This window comes from Balaenoptera acutorostrata, chromosome 3, assembly GCF_949987535.1.
Source record: "Balaenoptera acutorostrata chromosome 3, mBalAcu1.1, whole genome shotgun sequence".
In the NCBI taxonomy this organism is placed as follows: Eukaryota; Metazoa; Chordata; class Mammalia; order Artiodactyla; family Balaenopteridae; genus Balaenoptera; species Balaenoptera acutorostrata.
Genome location: NC_080066.1, coordinates 92731407 through 92748405, shown reverse-complemented (window position 1 = coordinate 92748405; position 16999 = coordinate 92731407). Strand labels below are relative to the sequence as shown.

Below are 16999 nucleotides of genomic sequence, written 5' to 3'. Positions count from 1 at the left end.
CAACCTTGTTAAGAATAATAATAGAAGGAAGACGGACACTAAAAATCCCATCATATTAACCAGGTGACTATGAAGTTGGGGACCCATAAACAACCTGATAGAGAGTTCACTCAACAATACCTGCTGAATCTCCACTCTGTGCCAGGCCCTGAGACAACAATATCTTCCACTAGTGTTCTACAACAGTGCTGTCCAAAAGAAACAATGCGAGGCACATTTGTCACTGTAAATTTTCTAGCAGCCTTATTAAAAAAGTAAAAAGAAACCAGTGAACCTAATTTTAAGAACATATTTCATTTAACCTAGTATATCCAAAATATTATCTCTGTATGTAATCAATATAAAAAAATTGAGATATTTTACATCTTTTTTCACATAAGTGTTCAAACCTAGTTATTTTATACTTACAGCACATCTCAATTTGGACAATTAAATTTTCATTGGAAATATCTGGTCTGTATTTAGACTTCAAAAATTTATATTTAAGAACTTGGAACAGCCAGAGTTGTTCCAAACATACTCAAAAGTTCTCCAATAACTGAATCAAGTATCAGACTTTAAATCTAAAGTAATTAAATACAATTAAGAATTCAGTTCCTCAGTCACACTAGCCAAAAAATTTCAAGTGTTCAACAGCCACATATGCTTACTGCCTACCACATCGGACAGCTCAGTTCTGTAACCTGGCAGCAAAAATGAAGCTAATCCAATATTCTATAACATTTTTCACAAAATAAATTTCAACACAGGCTATGATACATGTAAAATAGAAAAATTACTCCTTTAATGCAGAAATGAAAGTTCCAAAAACACATAACGGGTCGTTCTTCAAATAATCTTCAAAATAATTTTGCTGGTGACCTATGAATCTGCTAAAGACAAAAAATCTGTGATAGTTTTCCAACAACAAATTTCAAACAGTTATGCAAACCATCTGATTCCCTAATATGATGGAATCATCATCAGAGATGATAAGAGATAGGTTATAATCATACATGAAAATGTGTATATCATATCATAAGCAGTCATCTAAATCTCTCCTGGAACAAGCACAAAGTAGATATTTAATAAGTATATTTTAAATAAATGGGTAATGCAGAACATATACAATTTAAAAACAACATAAATAAGTTGGCCAAGATGACTGATTTATAAACTGAAAAATATTTGAATGGAATATAAAGCAATGTAGTTGAGTATTTTAAGTTCATGAAGATCTTTTTCCCTGAAAGTTTTACTGAAAAATTCATCTTTCTACCTACAGCCCAGTACCTAAAACTAAAAGCCTATAAAAAGGCTCATTTTTCTACGTATTCTCCTCCCCGACACATCAACATCTTTACCAACAAGGATACAGATCCAGCCTAAACGACTCAAAACAAAAAGAATTCCTCTGCAGAGCTGTGTGTCAATAATCCTGTCCACTGCCTGTGCAGGCAAGGATAATGTGAAACAGTTGAGTACCCTAATCGCAGCATCTCTTTCAGGAAATATAATGTGCAGGACGATATATTCATTGATGAACAATAATGATGTGTTACTGTGAAATGACAGAATTCTCAAAGATAATAAGGAAATACCTATAAAACAAAAGGATATTACGTCAAACTCGCTGGTCACAATTTTACAACTGGTAAATTTGATTCTGTTACCATAACAGAAACAGGTAAAACAAAAAAAACAGCATTTAACTTAGTCCAACTCTAGACAATTATTGGTCAAACTCACCTAAGCAAGTGGAAGGTAAGTAAGGAACTTAATAAAGATGGCCTACAATGTCTCTATGCCTTCTGTTGACAGCCAGAGGGTGATAACACACCAGAAGATGATCAAAAAAGCCTACTTACTGGAAGGCTGGGAGGGTTACTTACCAAGCAAAGAGAAAACAAAACAAAACAAACAAACAAAAAAGCCTACTTACCCATGAGACCCAATAAGAATAATCACAGACTCTTTTTTTAAAAGGAAAAGAAGGAACCTTATAATCAGGGTAGCGAGAATGCAACTGCCTTAAAGATAGAAGCCTGAGTGCTTTGATTTCTGCTCCCTGCAGCCCTCAGGATGGGACATAGCAAACAGGTCTGTAACCAGTCTAGATCAGCACATTATCCAATAGAAATGTAATGTCAGTCACAAAAGTGAGCCACACATGGAATTTTAAATTTTCTAGTAGCTGCACTGAAAAAAGAAAACAGGTGAAACTAATTTTATTATATATTATTTACCTCATATTCAAAATATCATTATCAATATGTAATACAAAAATTACTCGTGAGATATTTTACTTTTTTAGTACCAAGTCTTCAAATCTGGAATGTATCAATATTTGACATTTAAAGGACATATTAATTCATATTAACCACATTAAGGGCTTAATAGCCTCACGTGGCTAGTGCCTACTATACTGGACAGGGCAAATATCCCTCCCTGACTTCACCTCTATAAGAACTTTTCCTGAAATACATAAAATTACATAGTAATACACAAATTCAAACATGCTAAAAGACCACCTGCAAATACTTACTGATAATTTGATCTTCAACGAGCTTTTGCAATGTCTCCTCAGTATACCTATATGAAATGGTTGCATCACATCTTCCATCTTTCAAATTAAATTCACAGATGAGCAGTTCATTATTTTCACTAAGAGCAAGCAGTCTGGGCTTGTCTGTTGGTGTCCCACTGTTATGAGAGTCCTCCCATACAAACCTAAGGAAAAAGTTTAGACAATTTATTATATTCTATATCCACAATAATACTTACCCACAATGGTGAAGGTAGAAGGACAGAAGAAGTAGAGAACAACTCTTTGGTTCACCTAATAGCATTACTTCTATATACAACCTAAGGGAATGTAAACTGCTCTAGAACTTCCAGCCCCTTCCCCCATCTCCTTCCCCTTCCTCACTTCTTTCCCCTCAGCCCCCTTCAGGGCAACACAAGAATATAGGAGTCATTCGTGAAAAGGGGGCAAAGAGCAAGAAATGGTGGCTGCTTTTTTCCTTCATCCTAAATCTGGACTGATGATATTTATAAAGGAACTGTCATGATCAAGGATATGTTTCAACAATCAAATATGTCTATTATTTATAAGAGATGGTCTTCACAATTAACAAAATACGTTTTGCTAACATAAATGCTTTCAATAACTTAAAAAAAAGTGATTATTTGCATTTATAGACTTGAAGACTCTAAAGTGGCATATTATAAAATAGCTCTGTCCAATGAAACTTTCCATGAGATGCAAGTGTTCTACACATCTGCAAAGTCCAATACAGTAGCCAACAACCTCATGTGGCTACTGAGCACCTGAAACGTGGGTAGTGCAACTGAGGAACTAAATTTTCAATTTTAAGTGCAGTTATAGAATATTTAAAGCAGTGTAAAGTCAACATCCCAACATGACTAACAAGGATGGAAAGAGGCTAATGATGCTACAGCTTCAAATTAAATAATAAAATTAAGTTACATTAAAAGAGAAAAAAAAGAGCCCCAATTCTGAAAACAATGCAATGGAATGAGATGAGGTTACCATGCTGATAAAGTTTCACCTTTAAAAAAAAGCTTTTTTCTACAGAAGTAGTAAGTTTTATATCTAAAAACAGTGGACTTGGTGCTACTATGTTATTATTAGAAAAAAACATTGACATTTTATATTTCTGTCTTTATACCTAGAATGATGTTTCATAAACAGCCAATTCCTGACTGTTCACACTGAAATCTGAGGTCAAATATGGAAAAGGTTAAACAAAATTAAGATATAAAAGGCTGAATACTGTGAAACCAGTAACATCATTAGCACATGGGACTATACTGCCACGTGGAAAGAGAATTTTCAGTGAACATAATATATAATGTACAGTGATTTCAACAATATACAAAGGACCATACATACTTTGAGGAGGAAGCAAATTCTGTACACTATAAGCTTGTCCTTATTTTTACCCTACGAATTATTTTAACTGAATTAATTCAACTAAAAAAACTAAAAAGTAGCCCTTCTTGATCCTCCCCCACTAATTTCATGCAATAGCTTACAAAAGTCCCCATTATTTTATGTCTGTTCTGCTTATCTTCTGTGAGGTTCTCTCTCTGCCTCATTCCTTTCTTTACATGGCTGTGTTCATAGGTACTTAATACTGTTGAATCAACTAACTTATGGTAAGGAGAGATTCCTTTTCCTAGCAACTAGAGATCAGGAATAAAGAAGACAAACAGGTTAAAACATTCAGTGATTGAACAAACGAATCTCTACCGTGAGGCACTTTTATAGGACCTGGAGATTCCAGAACTCCTCTGTGGCTACTCAAAGTCATAACATTTCTAAAATGTTTTGTTATTAAAGAGTCCAAAGTGTCGGAAGTCACTCTCAAACTTAATGATGTAAACTGTAAGAGTTACATATGTAGAAAGTAATACATGATTGAAATTGTTTCTTTTCTGTCTTCCCAACCATACAACCTCACATGTAAGAACTGTCTTATTAAACCTTTTAGGCACTGCTCCTAGGTAACGAACAGAAAGCGCATAATAAGTATTTGTTGAGTGAATACATGAACAAGAGAGTAGAAAAAGTAGGCTCTGTCCTTGAAGGGGGGTGGAGGGGAGCGGAAGCCCAAATGTGAAGGAAACAGCTACTTGTATCAGAGATAAGGAAAAGGTAACAGGATGATTCAAATGAGAGATGATGCCCCTCAGCTGGCATCTTTAACAGATTTAACTTAAGAAAATGGGCGTGGGGCACGGCACAGTGACGATTAGTCAACCTGTGTTAAATGAATTAAAAAAGCGTCCAAGCTGGGATTCATTACAGGTTCTCCACATCCGGAGAAGATCTGGATACTGTCTCCACCCACCCGGAACGGGAAAGAATGGGTGCAGGGACGCGACAAACCGAGGAAAATGTTCCGAAGGAACAGGGCCTGCCTCTGAGGCGTTGCCCTCCACCGTCATCCCTCTCCCGCTACCTCCAAGGTAGGAGGGGAGCAGAGGCGCCAGCCAAGCTAAGGCTGCGGACTCCCTCCACAAGGCCAAGCCCGGCCAAAGCACTCACTGCCGAAAACGGCCTTCCAGGCGGCAGCCGCCCCCGCCCCGGCCGCCGGGCGCCAAGGGAAGCACTTGAAGGCTGCCTGCAGCCGTCAGGCTCCCCAGAACCTCCTGCTCCCTGTGCAACTGCGCCCGGGATCCCAGCCGCCCTGTTGCCTCGGCGGGAACCGGCACCAACAACACGGGTAGAACCCGCTCCACGGCTTCAGCGCTTCCAGCCCCCTTGTCTGCAGCCATCCCGCTCGCACCGGTCCTTCCGGTCCGTACGGCCCGCTGCGTCCTGCGCGTGCGCTCTGTAGCCGACCCGCCCTCGGCCTCGTGACTCCCGCGGGGAGAGATGTGCTGACGTAGTCTGCCCGGTGACGTAGTCTGCCCGGGTACATTCTCCGCACCACCCACTCCAGCAAAGCCACATCTGCGTATGTTTTGAGCCCACGGTTTGCTGAGAGAGTTGAGGGCCTCCATTAGCGGCCTAAGGTGGCTGTAGCAGCTGTTCTCACTCAGTGGCATTACCCTTTGCTTTCTTACCCTTGCTGCCTCCTACCTATTGGAGGCCTGTGCCTGCCACTCTTCGCTTTTATTGGGCTGTTATTTTTGCTTGCAGGCCCTGAGTGGTGTAATGTCCTGGTATTTGACCGATCCATGAGGAAGCTGACTTGATGCTGACATCAAATAATATCCGTTGTAACAGCCAGGGGAATAGCGTGGGTGGAAGTGGTAGAGGTCCTGTTTCCTACTCCTCTTTCCTCTGGGAGGTATAATCCAAGATCGGCAGCAGAGGGGGCGAGAAGAGGTGGGAAATAGGCATTTTGGAATGGTCTCCTAAAGGACAGCAGTGCCTTTCTTAACACATTCTCTTCCACAATCAGATGGGGTCACACAGCTATCAAAGGTCACCTCCTTTGTCTGTGCTTTGATTCCCATCCTCCTCCTGTTGTAGGACTTTGTAAACTTTCTTTGCCTTCATTACTCTCCACCCTTCCCTGCCCCGGCCACGTTATTGGAGTGCTTTCATTATCATGCAGGCATGCAGTAATATCACTCTTTAAAAGAAAAGCGTTCCTTAACCTACATAGACTACTACCTACTGTCCAATTGCTCTGCTACCCTTTCAGAAGATTCCAAATTGACTTTCTGTAGTCAGTGCCTCCCTCCTCCGTCACGTCTCTCTCCTCATTTCACACTCTTTTTTTAAAAAAAATAAATTTAATTTTTGGCTGCGTGGGTCTTTGTTGCTGCGCATGGGCTTTCTTTAGTTGCGGTGAGCCGGGTCTTCTCACTGAAGTGGCTTCTCTTCCTGCGGAGCACCGGCTCTAGGCATGCGGGCTTCAGTAGTTGTGGCACGTGGACTCAGTAGCTGTGGCTTGCGGGCTCTAGAGTGCAGGCTCAGTAGTTGTGGCCCATGGGCTTAGCTGCTCTGCTGCGTGTGGCATCTTCCCGGACCAGAGCTCGAACCCGTGTCCCCTGCCTTGGCAGGTGGATTCTTAACCACTGCACCACCAGGGAAGCCCACACACGCCTTTCTTAAAGTACTTTCTTTCCAACTTTGGTAGCACCACTTCCGTAATCTTCAACCTATTTTTTTTCAGATAACTCCTCCTCAGTCCCCTATGTTGGCTTTTCTTCCTACATCATCTTTTCCTCACTCCTAACTTGTAATACATCTGTGTGCTGATACTCCCACTTTTGTGTCTTGATCCCTGACCTTTTCCTTCGCCTCCAGACTGCTCTTTACCTACTTGATATATCTACTTGGATTTCTAACAGGACATATTAAAGCATCTACAATGTTGATTATAACCCTTCCCAATGCATTTTTCCTCATGTTTTCCCCACGTTAGTCTAGGGCACCCACCATTCACTCTGCCTGGGAGTCATCCTGGATTCTTCACCACCACCCTTATCCAGCCCATCAGCAATGTCTGTCAACTCTTCCAAAACCTTTTCCCAACTTCTTCTCTTTCACTTCTTGCCCCAGCTTTGGAAAAAAAACTTCTGAACATTTTTTTTCTCTGCTTTCTATCCTGTTCCCCTAACAATCAGCAGTCAGAGTGATCTTCTTCAAACAAAATCACGTCATGTCACTTCCCTGTTTAAAATTCTGACTTCCCAGCAGTTAAAAATCCAGACTTTAAAAAATAATCATGGCTTACAGATGTGTACTCTGCTTACCTCTCTCCTACTTTATCACCCTCCCCCCCACCCCTTACCTGTATACTTCAGCCACACTGTCCTTCTTTCTTTTCCTGAAACACACCAAGTTCATTCTCACTTTGGGGGCTTTGTGCTCACTAGTGCCTCTGCATGGAATACTTGTCATTGATTCCAGCTTAATTGTAGCCTCTACTGACAGGCCTTCCATTCCACTCCAGTCACTCATCCCCCAATTTTGTTTTCACCATGGTATTTATCACTATTTGATGTCTTCTGTCAGTCCCTGTGCAATCAGAATGTACGCTCCAGAAGAGCAGGGGCTTTTCCTTGGTCACCACTGTTTCTCGACCACCTAAAATGGTACCTGGTTCATAAAAGGGACTCGTGTTTTTTGATGAGTGCATGACCTTGTTTGTCAAAGTAAACCAAACATCCCATATCTCAAAGGAGATATTTATATAAAACGCTCTTAGCTCAGCTAGGGCTACTTATAAAAAATGGCAACAGCCGAACAGTTTCCAAGGTCAGTCTATTGTTAGACATAACAAGGACTCGTCCCTTACATTAAGGACACTTAAAGCTTCACACATAGGAGGTATAATGAAAGCCATTTTCTTAACTTACAAACAAACTGCAACACTTCATTCTATTATCTTTTTAATTATACCTCATTTTGCCATGCCTTTTTAGGCACATAGTTCAACTTTTTGAAGCATAAGAAAAGGTTTTGGGCAGGGTTCACCAATATATCAAGGCATACAACTGTCTTCAGACTCTCTGGATCGCTTTAGGCAAAACCCATACACAACTAGTGTCTGATCATTAAACTCTTCCCGCATATACGTATTCCGGAACAACCTGATCAGTAGATCAAGGCAAACCTACAAAGAGAAGAGATGTTAACTCCAAACAACTTCCCTTTAAAATATTGTGTGATGTGATTAATATGTCTCTTTCCAGCAGGTGGTAAGTTCTGAGAGATGACCTACATGTTGTTTGTGTGTTTACATCTTATTTACGTTTGAGTTGTCCCTCAAATACTTCTTTAATGAACAGTTCATCTTCTCAAACTAGTTCTTACCCTCAGATAGCTTAGCATGATAAATAATCAAAGTTCCTGGGAATAAATGGAAAGGTTTGGCTGAAGAAACAGGCCCCACGACCCTAACTTGGAGCAGACTGGTTACTCAGTAAGTACCAATGTCTAGAAATACTTCTAAAAGCAAGTTATCCTCCATACTCTTGGTTTAAAAGTAGTAGAGAAGTGACAGAATCTAGTCTGGGCTTGAACAGGGGGCTATGACCTTGTTTCCACAGTCACTTACTCCATCCTAGCCTCCAGCTGCTGTACCAGTTGTTTGTCCACATGGTGACAGAACAGAGGAAGAAGGTTGCTGGGGAAGGCCAGGGGTTCTGCCAGAGAGGCTGTGGGCATTTGAGCTATCTCCCAGGCAGTGAGAACTACCATGTCTGTCCTGGAGGGCAGAGAAGTAATACATCAGCATCTTTGTATGCATGCAGGAAATAGGCTCAGGGCCCAGGTTTCTTATTATCTTTCTACCACCACTATCACCCTCTGTACCTCCAGCAACTAAGAGAGAACATTTGCACATTTGGTATGTGCCAGGCAACATTTAGTGCTTTACACATCTTCCATTTCATTTAATCTTTAGATCTCTAACTGGTTAGTACCCTTATCCTTAGATCCCTAGTTTATAGATGAGGAAACAGGCTAAGGAAAGTAAAATAATGTGCCCCAATGTTATGTTCCTGATAAGTGACAGAAGCAGAATTCACACCTAGGCCTGTGAGTAATTAAAGGGACAAGCTTTAGAGTCTATCTTACACTGCCTTGCATGGGGGACAACACTCTAGGGCATTACAGGAAAAAAAAAAAAAAAGGGCAGAACAGCTACAACTCTGTTTCTCTGTCCAACCTCCTCCCTGGTGCTTGAATAAACCACTCAGGAAACATCTCATCTGGCTCAGCCTATACATCCCATGGGTACTGAAATAGTATTTACAAGGCTTTTATGATCTTACCAAGCTGTGTGGTCACTGTTGGGTTCCTCTAGGGAAGAATCCAGTGATATCAGCTGCTCCCCATGACTTAGCAGGGCATAGAGCAAAGATATTCCAAACTGCAAGTGATAAAGTATCCAGAGTAAAATGAGTTTACCCTAGGCATTCAGTGCTTCCCTGGCTCTGCTATTTCCCAACTAAAAGGGCAAGTTCACAGGTACAAATGGAGTCCAACACCCATAAACCCATCAAGTTTTATACTGGCTGGCCAAGAACTCTGAGCCCTTTCCAAGGAAACCACTGCTCTGAATATTCCAAAAGATTGCTCTGGGGAGCTGATTAAATGCACACTTGTGGGCTCCGCCCCCCCGAATCAGAGACTGCGGATCATGAACAGACCCAGGAATCTGACACGGGTAGGCTGTGGAGCCCATTTTAAGAGGCATTGCTTTAGGCAAAGATCTTCAGAGGGGTTCACAAGATAATCCACTAGGATATTAGAAGATATGAGATCTTTCACATCTAGTAGAGTCTCATCTTGTATTTATTATGTACCTAAGGTAAGTATAGTGTTCCACATACATGATTTATAAACACACACAGGTGGTATAGTTCAGCATTTTTTTGGTAAAATGGATTCACTATCACTTCTGATCTAGAGGTGATAGCAGCACCACCATCAGGGAGCTTGTTAAAAGAGCAGCCCCACCCTGGGTCCATTCCAGATAGCACCTGGAACCACCTGCGGAAAGACAAAAGCCTCCCACGCGTGTTACCTGATGCTGCAGCACCACAGTGACTGGCCGCTCTGAGGAGCCAGGTGGTTGCAGCATGAGCCCCTGAAGTCCTTGGAGGAGTTCATGGAAGGTCAAGTGGCTGATACATTTGCCCAGAGGTTCGAATAACGTTTGCAGGGCCTGCAAGAAGGTCAGGTAAGGGCCTCCCTGTGACTCCTCGACAACTTCACCTCCGGTCTCTTTCCTTGCTCACCTGCCTCTGGCCCCTTCTGGTCAGGTCAGACCTACCAGGCCTATCACCACTCAGGTGTCTCCATCCCTAACACTGGTCCTTCAGTACCCACTTGTCTAAGATGCCTTCCCTAAGCAAAGTAGCTATGGGGCTCACCACTTATCAGGGAGTCCTGAGCTTCTCAACCTCCAGAGCACATTCACACCTGTGTAACCATAGGCCTGTGGGTTTTCCTCTCTTCATTTGCCTGAAGATGATCAGCTGTTCCTGCGGTAGTTTGTTCTGAAACCCCCTCACCTGAGGGTGGCAGGGTCCACACTCCTCACTGCCCAGCACCTTCTCTGGCTTCTCTGGGGGTGGGGATCGGAAGGAGGAGGGAGGAGGGAGGAGGGAGGAGGGAGGAGGGAGGAGGGAGGAGGGAGGAGGGAGGAGGGAGGGGAAGACGAGGAGGAATAAACACTCCTAACCCATCCACAAAACCGTCCTCTCCTCCACTCAATGCCACAGTACCTGATCAGCCACATCCCTCTTGACAAGGAGGGGCAGATGGCGGGTGATGGCCAGAAGAAGGCTGACAGTTCGATCTCGGGGCAAGAAGGGGAGCAGCCGGGCCACTAGGGCTTTTCCCTTCCTCACGGAGAGCACCTGCAGGAAGCCATCCGCTGCCTCCCTACAGGTGACATAGGAGAGCATTGCAGGGATGTGCATAGAGCAAAGGGCCACAGGTCAGAAAGGAGAGGCAGAAGCTAAGCCACTGTCTTTGCTGAGCCGTCCCTTCCTGGGCTGAGGTGTGACCCTCCCACACTCACTCCAGATTATTCTGTTCCTGGGTCTTTAAGGCCTGGAAGAGCTTCTCAAGCTGGCTGCTCTGCTGCTCACAGGGCTGTGCGGGCCCGTCCTTCTGGCCTTCCTCTATCTCTAGTAACTGAAGGAACAGCTGGGGATGTGAGGGTGGGGAGAGAGGAAGAAGGGGTCAATGTCAGTATATCCTGTTCTCAAGGGAGGTAAGGAATTCACTGCTAAGTCTGATGTCTCACCTTCTCAATCCGGTACAACACCTGAAGCCTCTGACTGCTTGCAGCTCCAGCCTCCTAGAGAAAGAGTCCCTGGCTGTCAGCCACACCTCCACAGCAGCAGCCCAAGCCTAGGTGAGCTAGAATGTGATCCAGAAAGGCTAGACCACAAAGCCCCATCACTCTTGTTCCTCACTCTTAGGTCCCAACCTGAACTCAAGCATGAGAGTGTTCCAGACCTTTCTCCAAAACAGGGGAGAGAAAAAGGCTGTAGGAAGATAACGCTCCTACCTGCTCTTGAGTTCCATGGGGCACAGCATCAATAGCTCGGCGAGGGCTAAAACACGTTGATACAGCTACCTGGCCCAGGGAACCCTCGATGCGAACCACTGCATGGAAGGAGTCAGACAGGCACGTGCCCCTCTGCTTTCCACCTGTGTCAACCCGGATGTCCACACCCCAGCCCAGCAGGTCAGCCCCGGTCCTACCTGACTCATAAGCCTCCGCCTTCTGAATGTAAGGTGTGACCAGCTTGAAGGACTCAAACCTGCTCCTTCGCCCAAGCAGCTCTTCATCTGCCTGCTTCTTCTCTAGTTTCTGATAATATTCCTGAGAGTCCATGGATTAGTCAAATGTATACTCATCGGCTGAACTTAGAGTTAGGGCTCTGCAATGCAACCTCTTAATATACCCTTGCCTACAGCATTCATTCCAGAAATGCTCCTGGCACCTTAGGGCTTTATAGTAGCCACTATAATGCATCTTAAAGCACCCTAGGCCTCATGCCAGCTGTTTTAGGGTCCCCATCCTAAGGACTTGAAGAGCTAGTACCACCACCAGATCTGATGGAAAGGCAGAGAGCAAGGCAGAGAGCAAAGCAGAGAGCCAGGAAGCAAACGTGTCCCAGGGTCTGCAACCTTCCTGCAATCTTTATTCCAGGTTACACATGGGACACCGCTATCCTTCCCCCTCCCCATTTTAATTTGGTGATCCTACCTGTGATCTCCAAAATCAGAGTTATCTGATGGTACGAAGACCAATCAGCAGCTTGAAGTACAGAGAGAAAACTACTTCAATTGGCTTCTAGGCCAGTCCTACGCTTGTGAGGATTTGTGCAGCAGCTCTAATATCTTCTTAAGGAAGACTGTGAAATCCAGAACTAAAATAAAGCCACTGACTGAGAGACAAACAAGGATTTAAATACAGCTCCTTCATTGAGGAGCAATGTCTAAAAGTCAAGAGTGGAAGATGATCACATTCAAGGAATCCTGGCAGAAGGCAGAGGGTTTTGAAGCTGGTGGGAAGAAAGGAAGAAAGTAATGTCAATAGGAAGGAGATAAAGGTGGAAATCTCGGTAGGGGTCTCATGGAGGTTGAAGAGAAATTGAAATACAATTTAGACAACCCAAAACTCATGGAAAAAGTGCAGACAGGAAGCAGACAGAAAGGCGTCCAAAAGTCTGCCAGCATTTGTTCAATTCAAGAAATTGAATCCCATGACTTATAAAAGTTCCCTGCGTTTTAGATCTTAAAAAGTAAAAAGTAAGTAGATGAATGTTTATAACAAGTCATTTCTGAGAGAAACCAAAGTGTACAAAGATGAGAGAGTCCTCATTTGCTGACTGAATAGGAGAAACTCTCGGCAAAGGACGGAGACAGAAACCTCAGAATGTGTTTGGGGAATCATAACTAATCCCATGTGGCTGAAATTTAGGAGAAGAATGGGAAGGAGAGTTTGGATGTCAAGTGTAGAAATATGACCCCCATCCTTTAGCAATCGTTCCTCCCACCTGAAGGGACGTGGCCACTGTGAGGGGAAGGGAGAATCTCAGAGGACCCACGGAGTCAGGCCCATTTGACACCAAGGTCAGAGGCGGGGCAGAGCCCCTGGGGCTCACCTGGTAGTAATAGTCATCCAGGCGGGGGTTCTCACTCTGCAGCTGAACCATCTGCACTTTTACCACCCAGTCCTTCTCTTTTCGGGTCATGAGGTTAGCATAGGGGTCTGGCTGCTGAGACCAAGGCTTCTTGGCTGGGGGACTTCAAGCCAGGAGGAGTGTCCCTTTAGACCTACCCACCCCTGCCACAGAGAACTCCCCCAAGGAGTGGAGAGCTCGGAGCGGGATGTCTGGGGAGGACAGCAGAGTGCAGAGGTGGGCCAGGGTGTGAGAGGCTTAACTGGTGGGGCTTTGGGGGAGGTGCTCTGTCACAAGGGAAACCCCAGCATGCAGGGGGCTCCCCTTAATCCTGCTTCTCCTCTCGGTTTTACCTTGGTGGTCGACCATGCTGCTGCTGTTGCTTCAAGATCCGCTGGTGCTGAGGGTGGAGCTGGGTCAGATGACTGGGAAGACGTAGAAAGAAACTTGGGCTGGGTGGGAGCAAGCTCTCAGCCCCCCACCCCCATTCCTTTAGCCTCTGGGAACCTCAGCCAGACATCTAAGGGACCCTACCTGCTTATGACCCTGCCCAAGCGTCAGCCACATGAAGCATCACTATCCTAGCTCAGCAGGGCTTACCTCCCCTCCAGGATATGCTTTTCCCTGAAACTTGGCTGCAGGAAATCCTGACACAATATAAAACCATTTGGCCTGGTTGTCAGGACTTCTGAGTCCTACTCTCAGTTCTGCTGTGCTGGCTGACCTCAGTCCCTGGGCCTCCATTTCCTTACCTGTGAGGGGAAGGAATTGCACTCTACCACATCCTTCTCTTCGTGAGTTTCTCTAAGTATTTTCTGTGGCAGCTGGTAGAGGGGCAGCCGTGCCTCCTCAGCCACTACGTCCTGAGACTTCTGGAGAAGAGCTCAGCCTGTCCTGGACCCTGGGACCCTGGGCACTCTGAACCAGTACCTGAGCCTAAGGGGCCACGAGGTCGACGGGCTGCAGAGGACAGATGGGTCTGGCGAGGGCAGTCGAGGTCCGAAGTGCGGGGCTGCAGTGCTGGTGCTGGGAAAGGCAGGCCGGAAAGGAAGTGGTGCCAGGTAGTCCAGAGTCTGGGAGAGGAATTTCAGGGTCTGGGAGAAGGGCATCTCCACCAACAGAACCCTGCTTTTGCTGTTGATTGCCTTTCTGCCTCTATGGTCTCACCTGCCTTATTCCTTCAAGAACCTCACTCATCTTGGGGCCCCTCGAGCCAGTTGTGAGGACACCAGACTGTAGAGCCCGTTCTTGTTTCCAACAGGTTTGTCACCTCCTAGGGAGCAACTCCACGGTCCCTGACAATGTGGAGGGCCTGTGCTTTCCCCACTGTGAGTCAACTCCCTGCCCTTTCCTCTCTGAGCGTTCACTCAGATCTTGTCTTTAGCCACTGGGGCCATGCTTCTCTCTTTTCAGACACCTCTGAAGCCCTCCAGAGCAAGGTCAAGGGCACAGTGAACATAACGGAAATAAGGGACAGGCGGCATGCTGCTTCTCAACACCCAGCCTATTTCTCACAGGATGGAGACTGGAGTGACTCACCTGCCACAGAAAGTGCAAGGAAGCAGGCGACATCCCCAGCACACCAGGGGCCTTGATTCCAGGGGAGCTGAGAAGACCTTTCTGGAATGAGAGGGAGGAAACCCCAGGCTGGAATGAGCCCCTGTGGCATCATCTACATTCACCTGTGTTAATGGGGGGAGGGGAGCAGCAGGACCAACCATTTCCAATACCCAGGACAGTGGCAGCCTGGCCCTCCCTCAATTTCAAAGTCAATACAATCAGGACCCCTCTCCTTCCACTGAAGGGAAGCCAGACTGGCATCTTAGGAGTTAAGCTGAAGCAGGGTCTGAGTAACTTCATTTCTACATGGGACTCCTTTGTGTCTCTCCACCTGCTGGGGGAATCCAAGGGAATAAAGACCAGGGATGGACTGGGAAGACACAGGGGCCCAGGGTCAAAGATGACTCACTTTCACCACCAGGAGCAGGGCCAGCATCTCTAGGTGATGCACAGCCCTGCTAGGACCTGGATTCAGGTGAGGGCAGCATCAGAAACTAAGTAGGAGACAGAAGAAAGGAGGGAGGGAAGGAAGGAAGGAGAGAGTCTTTACTGGGGTTCAAGCCTGAAATAGAAAGTGTTAGCCCACCTAGAAAGGGGTGAAGAAGAGGAGAGAGATGTGTAGCAACAGCCTGTGAGATGCAGACAGTTCAGGACAACCCTCCCCCACGTCTTCCTGCTCTGGTACCTGGATGTTACGGACAGCGCTGAGGACAGCTGGATCCCCGAGATCATTCTCTTCCTCCTCCTCTTCCTGCTCCTCCTCCTCCTCCAGGTCAGGGGCTAAATCTGGGTCCACCTCCTCCTCCCTCTCTTCCTCATTTTGTTCCTCTTCCTCCAACTGGGAGGCACACACCAGCACTTCCTTAAGAGCCAAGGGGTCATAGGACTTTCCTGGGCTTTGGTTTAAGTGGGTGCCTGAGGAGGAAATAGACAGGGGTTCAGCTGTGAAGGGCCTGGTCTAAAAAGGATGCTTCTCTGTAGCACTTCTGTTCACAAGCCATCTCCAGCACCATCTTCAAACATCTTCTCTTGTTCTATGAGCTCAACTCAGCCTCACTACCCCAGGGCGCCCCTAACCATCCCCATTAGAGCAAACAGAACCTGGCAGGTGCCAATCACTTTCAGTTTCTTCATCCCCTCTTCCATTGCCTCATTAGTCCCAGCACAGGCTTCTCCACCTGCTCACCCCCTCTGACAGCCCTTTCTGTGCCTCTTTAATCAACCAAGTTCCAGCTGCCCTGACTCATAACAATTTAACCCCAGTGTGCCAGGGATTTTACATCTATCTGTTCATTTAATTCTCACAACAACCACACAAGGCCGGTATTGATCATTTTTCTCTGAAGGTGAGATAAATACAGGGCCCATAAAAGTTATCTCAGTCACCATCATGACATCGCTGGGAATCACTCCCAGCAATTCTGGACATCCAAACCCATGTCTATCCCCTGAACCAGGCCATCAAACTGCCGCACTCCCGGGCCTTTTATCAGATACCACAGACCACTTGGTGATACTACCTTGAAGGCGTTTCATCTCTTCGGGCTGGCAGACTTGCTCCATGGCTGTTTCCTCTGGTGAGAGAGCACTGTCAGCCTCTGGAAGGTAAACCTGGGAAAAGGAAGAGACCCAGAGACCCTGTCCTGGGTAAGGATGGCGTGGCACCCAAACAGCCAAGGTCTCCCCCCCAGCAAGGTTGTCAGAAAAGTTTTGACCCAGATCTCAAGGAGCAGGACCCTGGGCTCTCAGACTGCCCTAAACCTCCACCCTCTGACCTCACTAGCCCAGCTCTAGGGAGCTGTCCTGCAAAGGGACAGAAAGGAGGAGCAGGGCTAGGAATTGGAGGGGAAGCACTTCTTCACAGTCACCACCAGCCTCGGTCTGTGCACAGGGAGGGGGCTCACAGCTGCCTGGGTGGCGGTGGCGACACCCACCCCAGGACTGTGGCTGTCCGTCCTGCTTAGCTTAGCCATGGCGGCCTGGGCCAGGCAGGCTCTCAGCCCCTGGCTTTAAGATTCCCAGCCCCTCCCCTGCTCCCCTGTTAAAGGGCCAGCATCCCCAACCACTGCATCCTGGTAGAAATGTCAGAACACAAACTCATGAGAAAGAAAACCCTTGAAAGGGCAAGAGAATTAAAGTGCATTTTTATCCATCCATGGTTGTGAGTACAGTTTATTGGGATCGCTATTTGGGAGCAGATATTTAAAAAGAGGATCCCTGTTTTCCACACCCTTAATAGGAATTTTGTGAGGTTCTGTTCTCTTCAATCCCTAAGCTTTGCTCCATTAAATTGGATAGGAAATCCCTGGGTGGATCTTGA

At 45.8% G+C, this 16999-nt stretch overlaps 2 protein-coding genes across 4 annotated transcripts in view; both read right to left on the bottom strand.

The window, feature by feature from the left end:
• Window positions 1-5349, bottom strand: part of SPG11 (SPG11 vesicle trafficking associated, spatacsin) — a 91066-nt gene extending 85717 nt beyond the window's left edge. Inside the window, exons 1-3 of one of the 3 annotated variants that reach the window (XR_009007716.1) lie at window positions 5054-5328; window positions 2525-2709; window positions 1356-1580 (exon numbers count right to left, since the gene is read on the bottom strand). Coding sequence is in view for 1 of the 3 variants with exons in the window: in XM_007169681.2 (XP_007169743.2) it covers window positions 1356-1580; window positions 2525-2709; window positions 5054-5283 (640 nt within the window). In the remaining 2 variants the exon portion in view is untranslated. Of the gene's footprint in view, window positions 1-1355; window positions 1581-2524; window positions 2710-5053 lie in introns of all 3 variants that reach the window. The other 2 variants (XM_057544170.1, XM_007169681.2) reach the window with 2 other exon arrangements.
• Window positions 5350-8521: 3172 nt separating this feature from the next.
• On the bottom strand, window positions 8522-16652 carry PATL2 (PAT1 homolog 2). Its single transcript, XM_007169717.2, has 15 exons — window positions 16584-16652; window positions 16200-16290; window positions 15365-15594; window positions 14659-14739; window positions 14050-14192; window positions 13473-13544; window positions 13102-13243; window positions 11693-11813; window positions 11496-11593; window positions 11229-11282; window positions 11001-11128; window positions 10702-10861; window positions 9999-10139; window positions 9244-9341; window positions 8522-8675 (listed from the first exon to the last, which is right to left on the bottom strand). The coding sequence occupies exons 1-15, from the start codon at window positions 16650-16652 to the stop codon at window positions 8522-8524; spliced, it is 1782 nt and encodes a 593-aa protein (XP_007169779.2).
• Window positions 16653-16999: the final 347 nt, after the last annotated feature.

Excerpts from the sequence above, each read along its gene's own strand:
- PATL2 (XM_007169717.2), bottom strand. The coding sequence starts at position 16,652 with ATGGCTAAGCTAAGCAGGACGGACAGCCACAGTCCTGGGGTGGGTGTC. Across the intron at positions 11,594-11,692 it reads GGCGGAGGCTTATGAGTCAG|TGGTTCGCATCGAGGGTTCC; the intron begins GTAGGACCGGGG and ends CCTTCCATGCAG. Across the intron at positions 8,676-9,243 it reads AACAGTGACCACACAGCTTG|GACAGACATGGTAGTTCTCA; the intron begins GTAAGATCATAA and ends TCTGCCCTCCAG.